Raw genomic sequence first — 22602 nt, forward strand, 5'->3', positions numbered from 1 at the left:
GTAGTTGCTGCATTCCTTAGCATCTCCTTTTTGGGAAAGGAATGTATATTGAACATTGTTATTTTGTTCTCCATATTTGTTGGGATTTGGACTGTTCAGATAGTATGTTACCCTGTGGGTCTTTCATATTCCTAATCTAAGCTAGGATTTCTCTTTTGATTTCTTTGATTTTTTTTGGAAGAGGTCTCTTGTTTTGCCTCTTTTTGTTTCCTATATTCTATTTCTTTGTGCTGTCCATTTTTGACTCTGTGACAGTTGCTGAAAAGCTGTGTTCGGGATTCTGACCCTATTTCTGTAACCTTTTGCTTTTTGCTCTTAGGTATATTTACCCATTGTGAGTGTTTCTTATGTCATCCATCCAGGCTCCCTCCCCCACCCCCCACTTTTGGCACATAGCTGCAATTGTCTCTTTTGGCATTATTCTCTGAGAATGACTCAGATTTGAGTCCATGGTTCCTCTCCAGTCATGTAATTTTTTATGAAAAGGACAAAAAAGGCTAATAGGCAAATATTCAATTCATTTTCAGTATTTTGACTTACATAGCTACGTGGGTTCGGTTTAGCAAATAATGCTACATTTCAGTGAACAAATATTATTTTAATCTCTACTGATTTCCCACCCAGTTGTCAGACCAAGCAGGAGAATATAGATATTTTTTTTTCTTAGTTATGATCTGGGGCAGGACCTGGTTAGCATGTTCCTTTGGTCTAGAAAATATTGTCTTGGTTAGCCTGCAATGTTTGTTCATTGAGGGCTTTGCCACCCAGGTGCAATGACTGGACGGAGAGTGGAAGCCTGTGTGACACTGAACACTGGATGGAGTCATAAATGATGGCTGTTCTAAATGAGGCAAGGTTATGCTGGAGGAATTTTATTATAGTAATGGCTAAAGAGGTTTTCTGTACTAGTCCTGTAATTTAATGTCTCTATTAATTATCTGGAAGGGCCTGTGCAGCAGTTTAATTAACATTTTCAAATTACATTGAATAGGAAGGCATAAACATCACTGAGTGAAGAAATAACATAAAGGTATACATATGTTTGTCATATATGTAGGGAAAACACAGGTGAGGCTCAATACATGAATAAAGAAACTAGGTTCGCTTCATGCTAACCTGTGCACGGGTGTACAGGCAGCCTCCGAGTCATGTGTCGTTGGCCCGTCACATTTGCAGCCATTATGGATGCAGGACCCCAATGGAAGTGAAAAAACCACAAATATCTCTAACCACCATCACCCAACTCACCAAGGCCCCTTTTTTGGAGCAAGGAAATGCTGGAGAGATTTCCCTTTCTGGATGGGTGAGGCAGGAAGGCCTGATTTGGAGTTCTCCCTCTCTCCCCTTTCATTTCCTCTCTATGGTGATGATGATTTTCTGCAGTAATTTTAAAAATTAATAAGCTTTATGGCAGTTCATTTATAAGTACTGATTGTTCATAACTCGGGCATTCATAACTTAGGGACTGCCTGTATTAGGGTACTTTGTGGTGTGACTTCTTTTTAAAGGCTTCTGCTCCAGACTGATTCCCATGCAAATTTGATCATTTATGACTCAAGAGGATCTTCTTGGCATCATTAGAATTTGTTCCAAATAAGGTGCTTTGTGTTACCTGCTCTGGATTCTTTGTGGTCAAAGAGGAAGTGGCTATCATTGTCACGGAGAAATAAGCTGGCATTAAGTCACAACAAATTCAATCAGTGCTTTGAAACCTAGGACCCTCCAGATGTTGACGGACTTCTAGTCCTGTCCTTGTTCACCATTAACCAGGCTGACTTGGGCTGATGGGAATTGGAGAACATCTAGAGTGCCACATGAATGAAACAGCGAGTGTGTCCTGAGTAGATTCATGGTTAAATTGCTACAAAAGGGAATCATGGTGTTAATTAATTCTCCAAGATGCTTCATTTACTTTATGGCTGTTTGGTTCTTTCTGTATCTCTTTCCTCTTGTACAAAAACTAGGTAGAATCTAAGCGGTAGTCCACAACATGCTATATTTTATTTATGTATTTCATCTCTATTCTGCCTAGCAGCTGGAGCTCTCTGGGTTGATTCAGCACATGTCATAAACACCACAAGTGCAATAATAAAATACCACATACAATTCCAATACATAAAACTTTTAAAAGTTTAAACTGCTAAAATAATTTCTGTACAAAATGCCATGTCAGGCAATGTAAATGCCCCATCAAATGCCATTAGGCACCATGAAATCCCTGGAGTAAAGGGTAGTCTTAACATGGCTACAAAACCACTGAGAAGGAGCCCTCCTGTTGCCACTGTCTTTGTCTCAGAGGAGGGCTTCAGATGTTTTTCGTGATGTCTGGGTATGTCAGAAGAGGCATCATAATAGTCATCAACACATAGGAAGAGCCGGGCTGAACTGGGCCACAGGCGTAGTTCCGTGCATACAAGGGCCAACCAAATGCCCACATGGGAAGTGCACAAGTAGGGGTGAGTGCAGTAGCACCCCCTGCTGGTCTTCCTCAGCAACTGGTTTAGAGAGGCACACTGCTTCTGATGCTGAAGCAGCCATTGATAGTCTTGTATAGGCACAGTCAACATTTTCACTGTCTTGGGGGTTGCAGGTTTGAGCAAATATGGAGCTGGACAAGAACATGAGCATATCTCATGAGGAGGATGACAAATAGACAAAGCGTCTTCTTGGTGGCTGCTCCCTGCCTCTTGAATAGCCTCCCTTGGGCCATTCGCCTGGTGACATCTCTATTACAGTTTCAACACCAGATGAAAACATTTCTTTTTAATAACTTTTTTAGTAATTGATCTTGCCCGCCCCTGAACCGCTGCTTTGTTTGGCTATTATTGTTAGGTTTGAAATCCTGAAAACTTTTATTTTTATTTCATATATGTTTTTATCTTTATATATGTATTTTATGTGTTTTTAAGCCACCATGAAACTAAGTTAGTAGCTACCATATAAATGGAAGTATAAATAAATGGATAAATATCTCAAAGTTATAAGGAAGGAACCATTGCTAATGACAGAGCAAAAGCTTCCTGGTTTCTCTGTTTAAAAAAGATCAGGCTATAAGCGATGGGACACATCTCTGACTAAGATCTTGTGGAGCTGCTACCAGTCAGAGCAGACAGTACTGAGCCAGATGGGCAGGCACTCTTCCCTGGTGGAATATTTGTGTCCTTCCCGATGCTCTGGGCTACAACTCCAAGTAGGCCTAGAACTCTCACCAGCATGGTGATGGATCATGGGAGTAGTAGGTCAAATAATCTAGCAGTCCAGAAGTTGTTCAGCCATGTGGTATAAGAAAGTTTCCTATGTTGATTGAGCCATTTTTAAATTTCTAAGTATTATCCAAATTCTATTATGTATTATCATTTTATATGATACACACACACACACACACACACACACTGCCTGTGTATCTGTTTAAATGAACTTAAAGTATTTTAGTGGCAAAATATTCATAAATGCAGTTATAAGCATAAGTTGTTTTGTTTTATTATTTTGTTTTATTTTATTTATTTTTTATCCCCACATTACAGAGGGGGCTTACAGGGTCTGCTAATATTGGTTAAAACAATATATTAAAATACAGTGGGAACATAACAGTTACTATATAAAAAGAGAACCAAACCCAGTACATCTACCTACAGGCCAAATACTTTCTTGAATAAAGTAATTTTTGCCTGCTGGCAGAAGGAGAGGAAAAAGGAAATGAACTTAGCCTCCTTGCATTCACTTGTTTTAAATACCAAAATCTGAGATGATACAAAATTCAACAATTCCTGCCTGTAGCACAACTCATGCCTGTGCAGACTCAGAAGTAAGTCTCCCCGAATGCACCAGGACTTACTTTCAGATAGGTGTGCATAGGATTGCAACCCCAACTTGCTGTACTGGATCAGATGATCACTGGTCTAAGAATTAATTTCCTAAAGTTTACTAAATTCACCATTTCTTTTTTGTTCCTATCAGCATTGTAGAAGGAGAAAGATCAGAAGAGATCTGGCAATGCCTGCTATCCTTTCTCTAGCTTATGACCCAGCTTTACTTTTATTAAGTAATTAACACACACATGACTTAGCTAATACAGAAAGTCATGTGCAGATTACTTGTTAAATATTAATGCAAAAAAGGGAAAGTCTTATTCAAAAATCTTCCACGAATTAGAAGCGAATAGTTATAACAGCCGAGATCAGTGATGGTGAACCTTTCCGAGACCAAGCGCCCAAACTGCAACCCAAAACCCACTTATTTATCATAAAGTGCCAACACTGCAATCAAACCTGAATACTGAAGATTTAGTTTAGAAAAAACAACTCACAGCCAGTCCAAGCATATCCTTGGCAGTGCACTGACCGGCCATGCCAAAGATAGGACAAGTAGCAGCTAATGAGTCGCGGCTCGTGACGTCATCACCTGGCACCACTACTCCTTTCCGAGCATGTGCATGGCCCCTATGTGCGCTGTTATCCGATGCTCGGCTGCTGGGGCGATGCTGGGGTGACTCAGCATATGTGGTGACAGAGAGGACTCTGCATGCCCGCCGTGGCAGACATGCCATAGGTTCACCACCACTAACCCTACCCTGGTGCACTTCCCTAACCCTAATACAGGGCTAAAGTTCCATTGAAAAGAGGGCGATTTTGAAAAAGCCTCCCTTGAGTAGCTTTTTCTGTGCAGCTCATCATTTCTGCCCATTCTAAACACATTCCAACCATCACAATCATGCCAGGACACCTCATTTTCCTAACCCTAACCCAGTGATGGCAAACCTTTTAGAGACCGAGTGCCCAAACTGCAACTCAAACCCACTTATTTCTTGCAAAGTGCCAACACTGCAATCAAACCTGAAAACTGAGGTTTTCATTTAGAAATAACAACTCACAACCAGTCCAAGAAATTCTCTCTGTCTCTCTCTCTCTCCTTGGCAGCACACTGACCGGCCATGCGAAGGCTCGGACGAGTAACGGCTCATGAGTTGTGGCTTGTGACATCATTGCCTGGCACCACTACTCCTGTCTGAGCATGCGCATGGCCCCTATGTACACTGTTATCCAATGCTCGGCTGCTGGAGCAATGCTGGGGCGACTTGGCTTGCGTGCCGACAGAGAGGGCTCTGCGGGCCCGCTGTGGCATGTGTGCCATAGGTTTGCCACTACTGGCCTTGATGAACATTTTTAACATTTTAGAAATTGATAGAATTACCAGTAAATATGCAAGAAAAAAAGGCAATTAATGCCTAATTTCTGAAAAAAATGCAGTAGCTTTATTATAGTTTTCAACCTTCTTTCAAGAAAGTGTAATGAGAGATACAGCATTTATTTATTTAGCTTTGGGATTCCTTTTTCTTTTATTCCACATAATAATTTGAATATGTGTCAAGTTCAAAGTATCAATTTCCAACCTAGTAATTTTTATGGTTATTATGTGATAAAAAGGGGTGGACAAACTTGTGGAATCGTCTTTTTCTAGAACCTTGAAATGCAACAACCAGAGTTTGGTACAAAAAGACATGTACTTATCATTTTAAAAAATCTGCTTTTGAGCAGAGCTAACAGTCCTGAACAATCTACTCCTTGTTACCTTGAGCTTTGTAAATTTCAGTAGCTTTATTTAGTGAAAGTGGCAATCATTTTGTTGCTGCTATCATTAAACAGTTGGCAGTCAGAATCTTTGCTGATTATTGCAAATTTCCCCAAGCTCTACCAGTCAAACCAAATCTGCAATAAGTGCTATAAAACACATCTGGAAAGGTATAGTATAAGAAAGAACAAAGCCAAGGCCATTTACATGTTCATCATAGTCACATAATGATTGAGCATCCATAGACTTTGCCATAACACAAACTGCCTCTTTTATTCAAATAAATTAGTTCAGGTTTAACTGTGTCCCACTGATTTCAATGGATCTAAATTCTAAATATAATGCATTTTCATTCCAATCTAATATAGGAGTTCACTAGGTTACTTATAGAAATAACTTTTATTTATTTTGAGTAGCAATTAGCTCTTTAACTTTTTTGGAATATTTTTAACATACAACTTGATCAACTCAGATTATGCCCAACATGTTCCATCTGTCAATGTACTTTTTGCTGATAAAATGCACTGATATATGTTCATTCCAGTTGGCATTGTCTTTTGTTAGTGCTTTTATCATCATGAAATTGGGCAGTTCAGGTTTCTTATGTTTGCCAATATGATGCATTAGTTAGAATGTCGGACTAGGATTGACTAGGAAACCCAGACTTCAATCCGCTTTCAGTCCTGAAGGTAAAAGGGAGTTAGTATTAGTCACTCTGTTTTATATAACAAGTTTGTGTTCTGTTCTGCAGAAATAAAAATTGGGGTGGAGAGAACCAAATTGTTTTTATATTTCTATTTTTATCATTATCTTGAGTTTCTTGAAGGAAGGGAGGAATCTAAGTACAATAAAAGAAACACATCCCTGAATACTGGGCATAGTCGTTTTGTGGCAGCTTTTTAAATAGAAGTGAGTCAAGAGCTCTTGATGGACCAAGAGCTCTGATTCTTGTTTTCAGATTGCTTCAGACCAGCTCATTGAACATGATAACAGACCAGAGAATGCAAGATAAGGATTGGGTTGTTTTCTTTGAGCAAGAGCATTTGACATTTAAGCCCAGTCTGACCTGCTGTGCATTGGATCTCTTCTGTCCTCTTCCAACAATGGGTGAACTTCAGTAGCACAACGCACTAAATAACTGAAGGGCTGGATTCCTTCGTAATCAATGTGAACATTAACCATTACTTCCACTGATTCTGAAGGGAACTAACTGCTATTAACATTGTTTGGATCCAATGCAATGGGATCCAAATCACCCAAAGCAACTCACCAAACACGTCAGGGCCAAAAAGGACTTTGAACTTGGCCTGGGCCAGTATCCTTGGGCCTGGTGCTGCCAAAGGCGCCTCCACTTTCCTCTACTTGCTGTCATCACACCCCTCGCTTCCCATTCCACTCACTGCAACCCCCCCCCCCATTCACCTCTCCCTCCATCTTCCTCCCCTCATATATCCATACTCTGCATGCATTGTAGAAACTGTGACGGCATCCTCTGAGATTGCCTGTGCTGCAAGTAGTCTCTGGAGCCACCTATCCTGCAGAGCTCTACTTTTTCCCTGCTCTGGAACAGAGGCAGCCACTCCTGTGAAATGCCCTGGGAGGAGAGGTTTCCTGGGACACCTTTCCAGTCTCCATAATGGCTCTCCGAAGGACTCTCCGGGGTTGGCAACGTTGAGCTTCAACAGGGTGAAGCTCCTCTTGGTAGCTGCCTGGTCTTGCCAAGCCCTGACTCCAGGCCTGATCTTGGTGATAAAGAGAAAAGAGGCATTACAGATGCCAGAAAAACTTGGAATTGATTTTTAAAGTGCCTGCTCTCTATTTCTGAATGGCATCTGTGAAGCTTTTACACTTTCCCCTTTCCAGCCTTTCTGGAAGTTCAGCAAATCTGATTTGTGGTTCCAAGGTTGGCCACCCCATTTCTAGTCTCTCTGCCGCTGCTCAGTATTGTGTGTTTGTTTCTCTCCCTCTCCATGTTGAGGTGTGTCATTACTTGATGAAAGAGGTAGGTCTAAAAGTCAAAATGGTGGGTGCATGTCTTGCTATCAATGGGGAGTACCTTCCAGAAGACAGCTGCTGTAATACTAAAAGCTCTATTACTAGTTCTCCTGGACTGAACCTCAGGGCCATGTAGCAACATCAGAAGAACCTATCAGGCATGGGCATATGGATTAAGGGGATCCCCCAACTTAGTCCCCAGTGGTTCAGGACTTTACATTTTGAGTACAAAACCATAAGCTTAAATTATTGAATTGTAATTTCATTGTAGAAATGGTAAATTGTAAATAATTTCCACATTAATTGTAATGAATGAATGAATGAATGAATGAATGAATGAATGAATAGCATCAGTGTTTGAAGGAAATTCTGCAATGAGATATTCCAGGGAACATGGGAAGTAGAGTAGCATTTGCTAAGGAAAAGGCATCAACTGACTTTTTGTCACAGTTGTGCCACTGTTTCTCCAAATAAAGAAAGATATTTAGAAATCAGGATCCCACCTGGAACCTCTTAAGGCAACCATAAGGTTGAACATTTGCTACCCAAACACTTTCTGGGCCTAAACTGAAAGTGAATGCCTTGATCCTCCATGCACCAGTGTTTTTCTGGCAGCCAGCGAATCTAGCAGCTTGCCAAGTAACTATTTCAAGTTGCTGTTCTGGGACATTCTCACTGACAGCCCCCCACCCTTTGGGAGACATGTTTTAAACAGGAAAATCTGGGTTTGCCAGACAGATGGAGCAAAGAGGATTTATTAAATCAAGTATAGGCTTTGGTTAACTTTTAAAACAATTAGAAAGGATTGTAGATTTTGGATGTCCATGTTGTGCCTTTTCCCAAATGATAACCCATGGCTATCTTGTTCTCTTTACATGTAAGAGCAAATTTAGAAATAGCAAAGGAGAGTTATTCTTGTGCAACTATATTTGACCAAAGCTTAGTGGTTTTGGTTTGCTGTCTAACTTGTAAAAACAAGTAGGGTATAATTAGCCAAGGAGCTGAAGGAGAAGGAATGTAAATGTTAGGAGCATATGCAGTTTGTGCGACCACTAAATGTGACCTACATCTGTGTCTGTTTCCTCTCTCACAGGTCTGCAATACGGTTTGCTATTTGCAGTCCACAAGGTCTTTAAAGCAACACAGCTCTGGGACTTTAGAAAGATTTTGCAGGTGCACAGTTTCCGTCCACAGTGCGGCAGCTTGGGCAATTGACCACTTAGAATTACTGTGTTTGTACATTGGTGCAAAGCTGGGATTTAGCGCTATGTGAAAAAGCCTCTGTGAGCCAAGCATCAGGTTTATGCACCTGCATCCTGCTCCCATGTGGCCATGAGGAAAATTTGAATATGATTCTGTTTCTATGATTCCTGGTTTATTGCCACCAGCAAACCAGGAATTCTGGTTTAACATGACTGTTAAACAAGCAGACTCCAAGCCTTGGATTGTTCTTCTGCTTTTTCACATAAGGTGTAGGGAGGAATCCAAAGCTGAATGGGAAGAAGCTTCCTGCCCACCCCTTTTGGAAAACAGTCTGGAGAAACCCACCACAGCTCTACTGCTACAAAGCCAAGTGTCACTCTTGAGGTTTAGCTTGTGGGGTCTACATTCCATAGAATCATAGACTAGCAGAGTTGGAAAGGGCCAGAAGGCCACTGGGTCCAACCCCCTGCTATTGCAGGGCACAAAATTACACCTTCCTACTGATCTGTCCAGACACTTTTTAAATGGGCATGTCGTGAGCGGAGCTGGCTGGTGCCGGAGGTCAGACTAGATGGCCTGGAATACCCCTTCTGACTCACTATGTTTCTATGTTTCTGAATGTCCCTAGTGAGAGAGAGCCCACAACTTCCCCAGGTAATAGGTTCCACTGTCATACTGCTGACAGTGAGGAAATTTTTCCTGGTGTCTAGTCTAAATCTGGTTTCTTTTAGCTTAAGTCAATTATTCCATATGCTCCACTCTGGAATGAATGAGAAGAGATCATGTTCTTTCTCTTGCTATCATATCCCCCTCAGTCTTCTCTTCCTGAGGCTGAACATATCTAGGGTACAGTTTCTAGCTTTTCTGAATCTTTAAACCTAGGTGCCCAGAACTGGACACGGTACTCTAGGTGAGATCTGACTAGTGCTGAGTACATGGAAACTAGTACATCACTTGTTTTGGAAGAAATACTTCTCTTAATGCAGCCCAAAATAATATTTGCCCCCTTTGCACATTGTTGGCTCATATATAGCTCGTGATCTACAACAACCCCAAAATCCTTCTCATTTGAAGTATTGTTGAGCTAATTATTCCTCATATTGTAGCAATGCATTTGGTTTCTTGTTCCTAAGTGGAGGACTTCACATTGTCCCTATTGAATTTCATTATGTTGTTCTCTGCCCAGCATTCAAGCTTATTATCTGTGACTTCCAGAATATTTGCTGTTCCACCCAGCTTTGTGTCATCTGCACATTTAATTATCTTTCCGTGCACTTTCTCATCTAAATCATGAATAAAAATGTTGAAGAGTACCGGTCCCGGGACAGAACCCTGTGGCACCCCACTTGTCATCGTTCCACGGTTTGAGAATGTGCCACCTATGATCACTCTTTTTGCGTCCAATTTTGCAGTCAATTGTGGATCCCCTTAATGGCTTGCTCTGTCTAGCTTCTTTTTGCTAGTTTAGTAATGGCGTGGGGCACTTTGTCAAAGACCTTGCTGGAGTCTAGATAGACTATGTCCACAGCAGTTCCACAGTCCATTTGGGATGTTACCCAGTCAAAAAAGTACATGAGCCAGCAGCAGGAGATGTGGTTGGAGATGGGCTGGAATCACAAACCACACTGGTGTTTGGAGAACTAGAGAGTTAAATGCGCAACGGTAGCACCAGGCAGGCTGGAGGTCAGGTTCCAGTTAAGGCAAGCAGCAAGTTGTTTGGGCTGCTGGACTAGTCACAATGCTTCCTAGTGCCTCTCTGTTAGTTTGCTAGGTCAGCTCACCTTTTCACTCAGTGAGATCTTCAGACAGTCCTGCAGCTCAGAGAGTTCTTAACGTACAGGGCCTGGCTCTGTAAAGCACAAAGTGCTGGTAGTGCAGGCAGGCAGATCATGGAAGCTTTCAGCTGAAGCATCTGGATGGAGACACCCACTGGAGACATCTACCAAGTGTCTCCCTAGTGGAGTTTGGATAGACCCGTTTTAGCTCTTCTGCTTCAGCATTCCAAAGCATGTTTCTCCAGCAGCTTCTTTTCTCAAGCCAAGAGCTTCCTGAGCTCAATCGAATGAAACTTACTACAGCCCCTTTCAGCTAATTGGGCCAGTGATGCTATCTTCTTTAAAGGAGAGTGAATAGGAGCAGACCATTATAACATAGATCCCTTGCTTATCATTTCCCCTTCCTTTTAGTTCAAGCTACAGTATTTTCTAGCTCTGTTTGCGCCTTTCATTTGAAATCTGCGTAGCTGTCTCTATCAGTTGTTTGTGGCTTTGGAATATTCTGGCATCTTCCAAATATGGTAGATCTATTTCACACGGTTCTTCTTTCTGTTTATAATGTGTAATTTAAGAATCTGTGCTTCTGAACAGCCTTTTGTAAGTAACCATAATGTTCACCCTCCCTTTATTGTTGTCTTGCTCTCTTTTTCCTGCATGCCTCATTATTTCTTGCTACACTGGTTCTTCTAAATGGATCATCAAATCAAAGGGAAAATAAATGCTAATGGCTCATGGCCTATCTAGTTTTAAGATCTAAGAACTTAGGTTTCTCATTTTTATATTACTTTACAGATTTTACATTGCTTTATAGCTTGTAAAATGCAAAGCAGAAATAAGTTCCTCCTTAATTTGCATATTTCTTCCATATATATATATCTCTCATTTCAATTTGACAGGAATTTCTGAAGCGTATTTAGTGTGTGAATTAAAATCTCCAGTGTTCTAGGGCATAATTCTACATAGACCAAAAATGTCTACAATTCCCAACATTCCTTACCCAGCTGTGATGCCTGGGGAATGCTGGGAGTTGTAGGACTTTTTTTTCTACCCAGGTGTTCATAGCAGTGTGCACTTAATCTCATAATCCTTCTCCAACTCGCTGTCCTCCAGACATGACCATGCTCATGCTGGCTAGGAATGCTGTGACTGCGGTCCAACAAATATGGAGGGTACCACACTGGAAAAGTTGTTACCACCCCATATCAAACTAGCTCGTTTCAGATAAGGGGACAAGGAGCATCAGCAGAGGAACACAAACAGTAACCTACATGGTCATGGGTAGCAAGAATTTGGTGTAATTTGCAGTAGCTATCAGCTGTTGTGGCTGTGCAGAGACTCCATCTTCAGAGGCAATGCGCTGGGAAAGCATGATGGGAGAGGACTGTTGCCTTCACACCCAGTTCCTGCTTGTGGGCTTCCAAGGCACATCTAGTGGGCTGCCATGGGAAGCACGCCATTATACTCTGCTGTCTAAGTGGTATTTTTACATGTTTAGCCATTGGGGAAGACAGACATACCAATAAAAGAAGGCTTATAGTGCATTCCTTTGAACTAGCCTGGACTTGCAAATGAAATGACGGACAGACATGCCACTCAATTGAACCTGGCTCAGCCCTTCATGATGTTATTGCCCACATCACAGGTTGGCTTTCATGTGTCATCGTTTTTATCAGGGTGGGCGACGTGAAGCCTGCCCAGTCTTTTGGCCTACCTCACGTCAGTCCTAGTGAGTATAACCAATGGTGAGGCCGCAGCACATGGGGGGCTACAAGTCGTTCATACTTGCTATATTTAGATATATGAATACGTATCTTATATAGTGATATATTGCTATATAGATAGATGTATGCAGCCTTTCCTAATTGGCACCTTCCAGATGTTTTGAACAATGACTCTCATCAGCTGTGACATTTGGCTACAGTTATTGAAGCTGATGGGAATTGTACTCCAGAACATCTGGAGGGTATCAAGTTGGGTGTGGCTGATATATGGATACATAACAAATTATCAGTAACTGGAACACACTGTTACTGTTGAGTTATGAACCATGTAGCCAGAAAAATGACCTAAAAATAATCTTTAGACCATATAACTATTGGACTACCAGTGTGTGTTTCCTTAGAGACCTGCTCTAAATTGTTTATTTATCTGAATGTTTGTTTACTTCCATCCTCTGCCCTCTTCCATTCTTTGTTAAATAAATCTTAGTTTTTTAATAACTCTCTGGTTTCAGAGCACCTTTATCAGGGAACGAGGCTCTTGGTTCGTTCAAATGCTAGTCTGAGCTCAGCATTGTTTTCCTTTAGCCATCCCACTAATCTGTGAATCCAGGTCCCATAGTTTCCACCACCCCACAGCATTGCAAGTAGGAAAAGTGGGATTACATATGTTTTCTTTATTAATTAAAACAGTTTTCAGAATGCTCAAAAGAGGGGAAAGAAGGTGTTTGAATCATCGTGGGGACACAAAGTGAATATATTAAAACAGCCCTTTAGACTCCGCTGGTCTAAACTGACATGTGTCTTCCTGCTTAGCTTATCCCAAATATTTTTCTCAAGACAATGTTCCACAACTAACAATCATGTTCACCATAGTTTTGCTTCAGACATTACACTTGTTAGTTGTGAGTCCAAAATGTGAGGCCCTCACATCCCTTTGCAAGCACATCTTACAGTATCTTGAAATGACTTTCTTGTTGATGTTTTGGGTTCTTCATGCTTCCAGAAATGAGTTCTGTAAACTCATTTGTTGCTGCCAAGCCTAACAGATATTCTATAAGTACCAGATTTTAAAATATATTTGATTGAGATTTAGTGAGGTACCCAGGGGTATAGATTAGGTGTCCAGGTTAATTTTTGGAGCAGTGCTAATATACAGAGATCATGAACATAGCAGATAGCAAGTTGTGTTGGCTTTATGCATTTTTATTGCATTGATTTTTAAAAAATCATATGCTGTTGCCATGGTGGTATTATTAGGGAATGAAGTGTGTGTAGGAGGCTGAGAATTCTGCACAGCAAGTACTCATTCTTGGGGTGAATTTTGAATCGTGACTGATGTTATAAATAACATAGCAAAGAATACTGGTTACACAATGGTTCCTTAAAGCTTCAAGAATTTCAAATGAGAATGCACCTTTATTATCTAACCGTATCTATAGACGGTACCAGCTTCTAGAAGAGCTTTCCCTGACCTAGTGCCTTCCAGATGTATAAGACGAAAAAAACCCTTCATCACCAGCCAGCATTGCCAGTGTCCATGTGGTGGTTTCAGGCCAACATGTCTGGAAGGCATCAGATCAGAGGAGGCTATTCAAGCACCAGAACAAACTAACTTATCAAAATCTCTTTATAATGACAGCATTTTATCTGTTAGAAAGTCTTCAGTCCTTAGCTATTATGGTTGCAGTCTGGAAGTATGCTACAGGTGAACGGGAGTTTTTATAGGATCTAGCCTATCTCTGGGGGCTGTCAGGATGAGCTCCTGGAATGGAGTGTTTGCCACTGCGCCAGGAAGATACTTAGTGTTGCAAATTCTCTCTCTCTCTCTCTCTCTCTCTCTCTCTCTCTCTCTCTCTCTCTCTCTCTCTCGTGAACCCCTGGAGAAAGACAGCTCCTTTGGGGAGGGGGTATAATTGAGTGTTCGTCTAGCCAGTGTTTCAGTCTGGAACTGCCTTCACTCCACTGGGGCTTTCATTCCAGCAGGAAGAGCCCAGACAGACTCAGGATCCTGACTGCAGATCCAGTGCCACCACAGGGTAGGGCCCCTGCTAGCCTTTGGCCTGTCTAGGCTTTGTGTTTTTTGTAAACATGAAATGTTCCGTCCTGCCCTGGGGCTAAGCTGCAGTGCTTTTCTTGCAGAAGTGACTCTGAAGGTCCACGTAAGCGATGCCAGCACACATCAGCCTGTCACCGAAGCCTTTATCGAGATTTTTACGAACCAGATCCCCATCGCTTCTGGGACCTCAGGAGCAGATGGCACTGCCTTCATCAAGTTTCAGTATAAGCTGGGCAGTCACCTGATCGTTACTGCGACTAAGCATGCCTATGTGCCAAACTCTGCACCCTGGAAACCGATAAGATTGCCTGGTAAGAGATCTTTATTTTTGTTCTGAGGTAAGATTTTACTTTTAAAGGTGGGGGAGGGTACTAAATGGCATATGTGTGTTCATTGAAACAACAATGGCAGCGACTTGGCGTTTCTTGTTATAATGATTTTATAACATGAACAAAATACAGATGTCCAGACCTTAAGCTGAGCCTGTTTTCCCCAGCTTCATCTCAGGACCAGTATTTTGTCATAGCTGTATGACACAGCAATAAAGGCAGTCCCTTGAGGCATGGCAAGTGTGCTGTTCCCCTAGCAGTGATCGACTCTAACCAAGCTCCCCCGCTCGAGAAGGTCTTATACGTCAAAGTGGGGAGCTCTAAGATTTCTTGTCCTGGTTTAAAAAAGTGTCATTTAAGGACTGTTTTGTGTCACTGTATTCCGGGGTAGAGAACCACAACCAGATTGCTTCAGATTGGATTGGACTGCCATGGAAAAGTTCTTGGGATCCACTCCAGTGGAGGGCAGAACCAAAGGCAAAATAAGCAAGCCCTAACACCGTAGCATCTTTCCCTTTGGGTTCTGACTGCCAGCAGCCAAGCCTTTGGAGAGGCATTTCAGACATTCAGAATGCAGGAAAAACAGTTGAATATGGGTAGCCACCCAATGATCAGTGGTTGGGAGATAGAAACCAAGGCTGCGGGTAGGGATGGGGTGGAGCCATCTGGGGAGCCCAGGTGCTGGATTTGTTCCCCAAGCTGAGGATGCGCACCCCTGTCTTTTTTCTTACTTATCTTGATATCTTTCTGAAAGCTCTTCAGCCCATTCCGTTCTCCTGTCTTAGGGGAAACGCTGTTCACTGAGTCACGATGACCTTCCTTTCTTTGTCAGTTCATTTTTTAATGGGCTGCATTGTTTGCAGTGGGGAAACAGTGAATGTTTCCTACCCACACAACCTCTTTTCCTGTTAGCAGGGGAAGGCGCTTAGAATCCTTTCTGCCGTCTGCAGCCCTGGTGACGTGGGGCTGCTGGTCACAGGGAGGGTTCAAGTCCTGCTCTCCTGTTCAGCATCTGCCTTCATACCTCCCTGCTTTACGCCTGGAGGGGACACACACAGGGGCTCCAGGGCAGGGCCCACGTGCTCACTGCTGCATCCCTTCTCTATTATACGAGAGGGGTTGGTGCTCAGGCTGACAGGGGTTCAAATCCCACTTGGGGGAAGCTCTTACAGACTGTAGAGGGCAGGGACCCACCCACCGAAAATGCCAGTGTATTTTCAGCTTAAAGCATTTACTGTGACTTACTAGGAAATGCATCTCAACCTTTTAGAACAGGGAGAAAAGTGTAGGCAGAAAACACCCAGGAGTTTCCCCATTCAGGAGAAATTGAATGGGGCTCGTGGAGGGGGATAATGACTTCTGGAGAACTTCAGCGGGTCAGATATGACCCCCCACTCCACCTTTATGTACACCCAGTTTGTGCCCTGTAAGGAGAGTGGCTCCAAATCTAATTTTGGACAAAGAGGGTACAATTCACCATTTTCATTTTTTCTGAACAAATAGGCCCCCTTCCTTATATTTCACTATTGACAGTGGAGGTATTGTGCCACTTGTAATCTGCAGTGACTTTACAGGATTAAATAAAATTTAATGTGAGGAAACGTAGCATTTAAAAACTAGGCAAATGCAAAAATAGGGAAGGATTGAAAACATTGTTATCCCTTACCTTTAAATACAAACTGAAACAATCATGTAGTTTAAGAATGGGCTGGATCCAAACTAAGAGTGGACCCTCTGATATCAGTGGAAACTGAATCCAGCAGATCTCAAGGGATCTACTCTAAGTGAATATATCTGGTTCTAACCCAATGACATTAGATTTTAATATGCAACATGCAAAAATGAAAAATAATGTCAACTTGGAAGGGGAAGGGAAACAGAGAAAAGCAAAAGAAGCACTACCTTCATTTCTGTGATGCAAAGATCACTCTGAGAATGACCCATCTGGTGTGCCTGAAAACAAAAGCCATGCATCAGCTGGAGCCGTGGCTCCCAAATGGGTACATAGATGTGGCCACAGATCATGCTAGGTGCACAATTCTGTCCTTACACAAGTTGCGAGGGGGTGAAATGTTGCCTTTGAAGCCACATCCAAAGATCCATCCCATGCCGCTATCATGGTTCTCCTTGATGTATGTAAAGCTATATTGTTTCTTCCACTGCTAATGAAAATTTTGGTAGAGGGACTGGAAAGGACTCAAGGGTGCCATTAGTATATGAAGGGACAAGATTCCCCCCTTGTAAAAAATTGTCTCATATTTCTTTTGTATAGAGTTCTTTAGAGTGCATGTCTTGCTTTTAATATTGATTTTTTTTGAGGAAAGAACCAGGTTTGTGGAGATTTTGACAGGTCATTGAAATCTGAACTGGACTTGTTGCTTATTCAAGTATTTTCAAGAGAGAAGGCACTTGAAATAAGTGCATGCTTCTGAAAGAAATGCTTGTTTGAGCATTCTCTGTTGAGTTCATTAGGCATTTTGCCACCCTGTTCAGTGAGAGGGAGCCATTATTTTGTCCCCTGCTTTGCCCTTACTTCCTCTGCTAAATGGCCAAATTAAGAGAATAGAAGAAAGAGAAGTGAGCATGGGGCAAATTCATGCTATTCTAAAATGAATGAATTAATCCAAGCCACACGTTTTAAAATACTTTAGTTACATCAGTTTGCAGATATTCTTACTTTGGTGTGTGTCCCCCACATTAAAAAAGCAAACAAAATCCTGGACTTTTTTTGGTTCAGATACTGCCAGTTAGGCACATGCTTTGGATGGAGGTAAAAAAAGGGACTTTTAAGCTTAGCCAAAAGCTGTGGTCTGTGGGAAGAAATGCTAATGATAAAAGTTACTCCACTTGGAAACATGCAGGAGAAAATGAATATGAACGCTTCTGTTGATGAAGCAGAAAAGAGGGAGGTCTGTGGGTCAAACAAGGGCTTTGTTTGCCTGGGTTCTGGCCTCAGTGAAGGAACTGTCCAAAAATGAATTTATATAATTGCCAAGGCCTTAAATTTAAAATGTCACTTATTCCCTCTGTTGTGACAAGTTATGAGTAAAGAAGCGCCCCCGGTACTTATATAAAATAGCTTTACACTGTATGTGAGTTGGACCTGCACTTCCAACCACGAGCAGCATGGCAGCCATTACCCATGCTGAGGGGCAGAGGAGCCACTGTTGAGCAGCTCAGCACATGCTTCGCGTGCGGAAAGTTCCAGTTCCGATCCCTGGCATCTCCTGGTATGCATGAAGATCTCCTGCCTGAAACTCTGGAGAGCCACTGCCAGTCCTCGGCTGGGGTCACACAGCACAGCAAACAGCCCTTCACTCTTTCCATGGTGCACCCAGACTTGCCCATCAGATGATCATGTAGTTACCCGGGCAGCATGGTTTTCACCCTCCCTGCTCTATCCTTTCAGCCTTGGCCAGTGACTGAAGCATTGTCCTTTCCCTGTTCTTGCCTATGAGCAGCAGCAGCAGCGGCAGGCCCACTGCATGGCAGCTGCATCAAATATAATGCTAATGCTAACATAAATTAAGTTGGACTAGTGTAAATGACACACTGGTGGTGTTTATTGGCATAATGGTTTTTCCTCATCATGTAAACAAGTTCCATTGGTATTGTGTTCGAGCTCATTTCAACTGGCATAACATGATTTATGTGAGCAGTCGTGCTGTGCTGGATAAGCTAACAATCACAGAAACATTACTTGGATGTCTTCATTCATACAAAATACCCTCTTATCCCCTACATAAGAATAGGTATAAGTTTAAACAAACACCAACAGAGGAAAGTATATCTACTAAGATATCACTTTATATAAGTGTGATACTTGTCAAGATAATTTTAGTCAGTTATGTAGTAACTAAATCTAAATACATCTTTAGAAGTGGCATCTTATATGGCCTCTGTTGCTAGGAATGTATGTGCAAAGTATTGGAAATCACAAGTTATGCATTCCTTATGAAAATGGATAGATAAAATGTGGGATTACTCACAACCTGATTAACATGCTAATCTATTTTTCATATCACAGTAAATGTGCAAACTTGGTTTAGTGAGGATGTGCACAAACGGCATGCATCTGTACTCTTCCACCACATTGCTCTTTCTTTTGCATGAGTAGCAGAACAAGCCAGAAGCACTTGTGCCCAGCTTCCCTTTAAGTGCTTTCAAGCAAGCCAGTATTAATAATCCAACTTCAAGTTCTGCTTTAAAGCTGGCTTAAAATCTTGGCTTCTTTGGGAACAGTAAACCATAGACTGCAGATAGCAGTTTGCCCATAATGTGAAGGTATGGCTAAGTGCCAGTTTCTGCTTAGTTTTCCCAGTTGCCCAAAGGCTGCAGGCACCCACATGGTATTTGTACTTATCAGAGTTTATTAAACCCATTGTGTACAAGCATAAAGTTGAAGATGAAAAGATCACTATACACTGGCTTCCATTTGTTGATTTTTATAATAATTATTCTTTATATTGAACTATACAAACCTGTTTTTAAGTTAGTTTTTAGAGTATATTAAGATTTATGGTATGATATACAGCAACAATTTCAAGCTTGGTGGTCTTCAGATGTTTCAGATGACAAATTCCAGCATTCCTTACCACTGGCCTTGCTTGCTGAGGCCATGTAATGGACACACCTGCATTTCTAGCCATGGTTTGGCTTTCAGTCATGCTTCATTTCCATCCATTTCCTCAGAAGTCCAAGCCATCTGAAGGGCACAGGGGAATGACCTAAGCAAGGGTTTTAGCTGGCATTGTAATGTACAACTCACTCGGACACCATGTAATGAGCGCTCCAAACTGTCATCCTCATGCTGTTTCTCCATCCGCATTCCATTGCTTTCCAAACTACTTTTTTTTTTCTGGTACTTGCAGTTCCTCTGCATTGCAAAGAAACTGTACCAACCTAGTGGTATTATACTTACAAAGGACTGGCTTTAAAGCTTTCCCTGCCCCAGCCTAACCTCTCCACTTGTCCGTCATTTCTGCACAGTCTGCTTCTCTCTGTTGCCGTCACCGAGGAAAGAGCCAAAATTGAAAGGAGCAGCAGGGGGACCTGGAGAGGGGTGATGGCATGTGATGGTGAATGAGGACAGAACAAGGCAAGGGGGCAATGGGGGGAGGGCAGTCCCTTGCCACTCGGCATGCCAAAAACATGAGTGGAGAAGGAGAAGGATTCCGAAGTAACTCCGGGGCAGCTCCCTCCCCATCCTCTTCCTCCTCTATGATTATTTGGGGAATCTACTTTTGACTGCACTTGTCTGTTAGAGTGCAATGTACGGTTGCCATGCTCGTTATTTTTAAACCTCTCTTGCTGTGCGTGATCCAAGGTGTGCATTTTGTTAGCTGAGTTAGAAACAGCAAGAAGTAAACTCCTGTGTCTTCCACAATTCTGCTCAGGTGTGATACTCAGCTGCTTTGTAAACACAATGGATGCTGCCCTGTATTCTTTAGCATTTGCCATCTCAGCGGTGGTTCCATTTTGCAGAAATTCCAGTAGGAGGATGCCTGAAACATGAACGGTGCTTTAGTGTAGAACCTACCCAGATTGGGGAAGGCTGTCAAACAATATACCACAGGGCATTAAAGTATAATGCTGCCAAGCCCTAAATGCCCACTCAGAGGTTAGTCCCATTGAGTTCAGTGTGGCAAATACCCAGGTAAGGGTGTATGCAACTATAGCCTTAAAACTTAACAGTGAATATAAATAACTGTGCCATGTTTATAAGCTTGTAGTCTGTATGTAGTACTTTGTTCATTGCTTGTTGAAGTTATTTTGATAAGAGTAGTTTCATTAAAATTATTTTGTATTTTTTAAATGCTGTTATTTTTGCTTCTGTTTTTAAGGAACTGACAGTGCAATCCAACGTGTCTACTTAGAAATAAGTCACATTAAAGTCAATGTATCGTGTTGTTATTTCTGAAATGTCTTTATGTGAACAACCACAAATGTGATTTTTAATTATTATATATCACGTTTAAAAAAAAAAACCCTGAGAACCTGAAAACAGGGTCCATTTATTATTCAGAAAAAAATCAGGCACACTCATGGGTTATCTGTGTTGTTTTGTTTCAGTGATTGATGGGGAACATTTGTTCATCTCTTAGAATGGCATTGGTTTTCTTCCGTAGAAATAAAATTATGGGCAGAAAAGGATTATTTTTATTCTGTCCTCTGTAATACCTCCTTGATCGTTCATCCTGCTCGTAGTACATCATGTGCCTGATAAGTGCTTTTAGTAGCAGATTTTATATGAGGACGGAAATTAATATGATGGGACATCTGTAATTTGAGAAGATTTTGATTTATATGGTGGATTCATTAATGCTTAGCAGAGCATTCTAGAAATTCAAATATGTTATAGTTATACTAGGACAAGTCTTTGTGCCTTTATTGTTTAAATCAAGGATTTGCATAATTCTTGATTAGTGCCTGGCTGGCACTTATAAGACTTGCAGTCTACAACATCAGAAGCACGCAGGTTGCCCTTCCATAGTTTGAATGAACACTATTGACATATTTGCTGTGCTGATTTCCCACCTTTGTTGACAGTGTTAGGCATTTTTGAGGGGTGGAACCTCATATATATGAATGAAGAAACAAAAGAAAGAAAATCTTGTTATTTCATGGTGTCAATGCCCAACTCCTTCAGTTTTACTGGAGAAAAACAAAGAATTTCTGGAAAGTTCAACTCTTCCTTTTTGATTTTTATTTACTGTATTTGGGATACACATGAAAGAAATTCGGAAGATGCCTTTTCTAGTTCTTAGAAAAGCTGTGCTGTGTTACTTGAATTTGAGTTTCTGTGGTCGTTATTTAAAATAAATGCTTTGGAATAGTTTCTCTGTACACAGATGTAGTTGGAATATAAGCACATAGCGTGGGGAACCGAAAGCACTTTTGTCCTGCTTGTATGGCAACTGGACACTCATGCAAGCGTGCACTATTTCAAGAAGGCATATACATGTAAAATTCAACATGCATAGGTCCAAACTGTGTAATCAGTTCCCAGGTTTTATCTTCTGTACTGGCTGCCCTTCATGTTGAACATTATATATGCATGACATTTTTCAGCTATTCTTTAGAGATGTAGACAAACCAGATCTATCACATATAAGGGGTTTTGGTGGGTTTCAACTGGAACAGGCTACTGACGGTTATTCCAGAGGGTGGCAGGCACTTTTCCAAACTCAGACAACAGCAAGCTTTATTTAGGGAACGCACTTCTGCCCTTTCTCTCTCTTTGCATGTGCCAGGGAACAAACCTTGCTGCTGTAATAGTTCCTGGCTTGGCAGTTCTGGTGTTCTCCAAGCAGGAAAACCTTGGCAATTCTGCCCTTGGCAAAGAAAAGCTGGTGAGGCTCAAATTTGGTACCAGCTCTCTGTTATAAAAAATATAGAAACTCTTGAACACTTGAATTTTGTTTGGGACAAGGAGAGTCTATTGCTTTGTAAGTCAAGAAGAAAATCAGATGTGGTAGACAGGGGCTTCTCCTTATCATCTGAAACACAACATTCTTTCTGTTTTAAGTTGATCTTACACTTGTACACATCTAGGTCCAAACTTCATCACATAAAAGCTGATGAAATCTATGCAAAATAATTCATTTGGTACATACAGTCATTCAGAACATGTATCCATTCTCTTAAAAGAGTCTGTAACAGCCAGGGTAGCGGCTGGCATATTAGACTGAGACTCAGAGACCCAGATTCTAGTCTTCATTCAGCCATGAAGTCCACTGGGTGACATTGGCCTGGTTGCTGACTCTCGGACTAACCTACCTCATAAGATTCTTGTTAGGTTAAATGTAGAAAAGGAAAACCACGTAAGCCCACTTGGGTTCCTTCTGAAAGGGAAAAAAAGGCAGGGGGTGATGATGATGATTGTTAGTGAACATTGAACAATGGAGATGGTAGAGAAGTGAGTTTTTTCTTTTCTTCAGGACTGGCATATCTCC

General features: G+C 41.6%; 1 protein-coding gene across 1 annotated transcript in view; it reads left to right on the forward strand.

Moving 5' to 3' along the window:
* The window catches only part of FAM171A1 (family with sequence similarity 171 member A1), a 76531-nt gene that overhangs the window by 25367 nt on the left and 28562 nt on the right, over window positions 1-22602 (forward strand). The window contains exon 2 of the mRNA XM_044425301.1: window positions 14402-14629. Coding sequence (XP_044281236.1) covers window positions 14402-14629 — 228 coding nt within the window. The remainder of the gene's footprint in view (window positions 1-14401; window positions 14630-22602) is intronic.

Source organism: Varanus komodoensis, unplaced genomic scaffold (assembly GCF_004798865.1).
Source record: "Varanus komodoensis strain SLA01 unplaced genomic scaffold, ASM479886v1 scaffold15, whole genome shotgun sequence".
Lineage (NCBI taxonomy): Eukaryota > Metazoa > Chordata > Lepidosauria > Squamata > Varanidae > Varanus > Varanus komodoensis.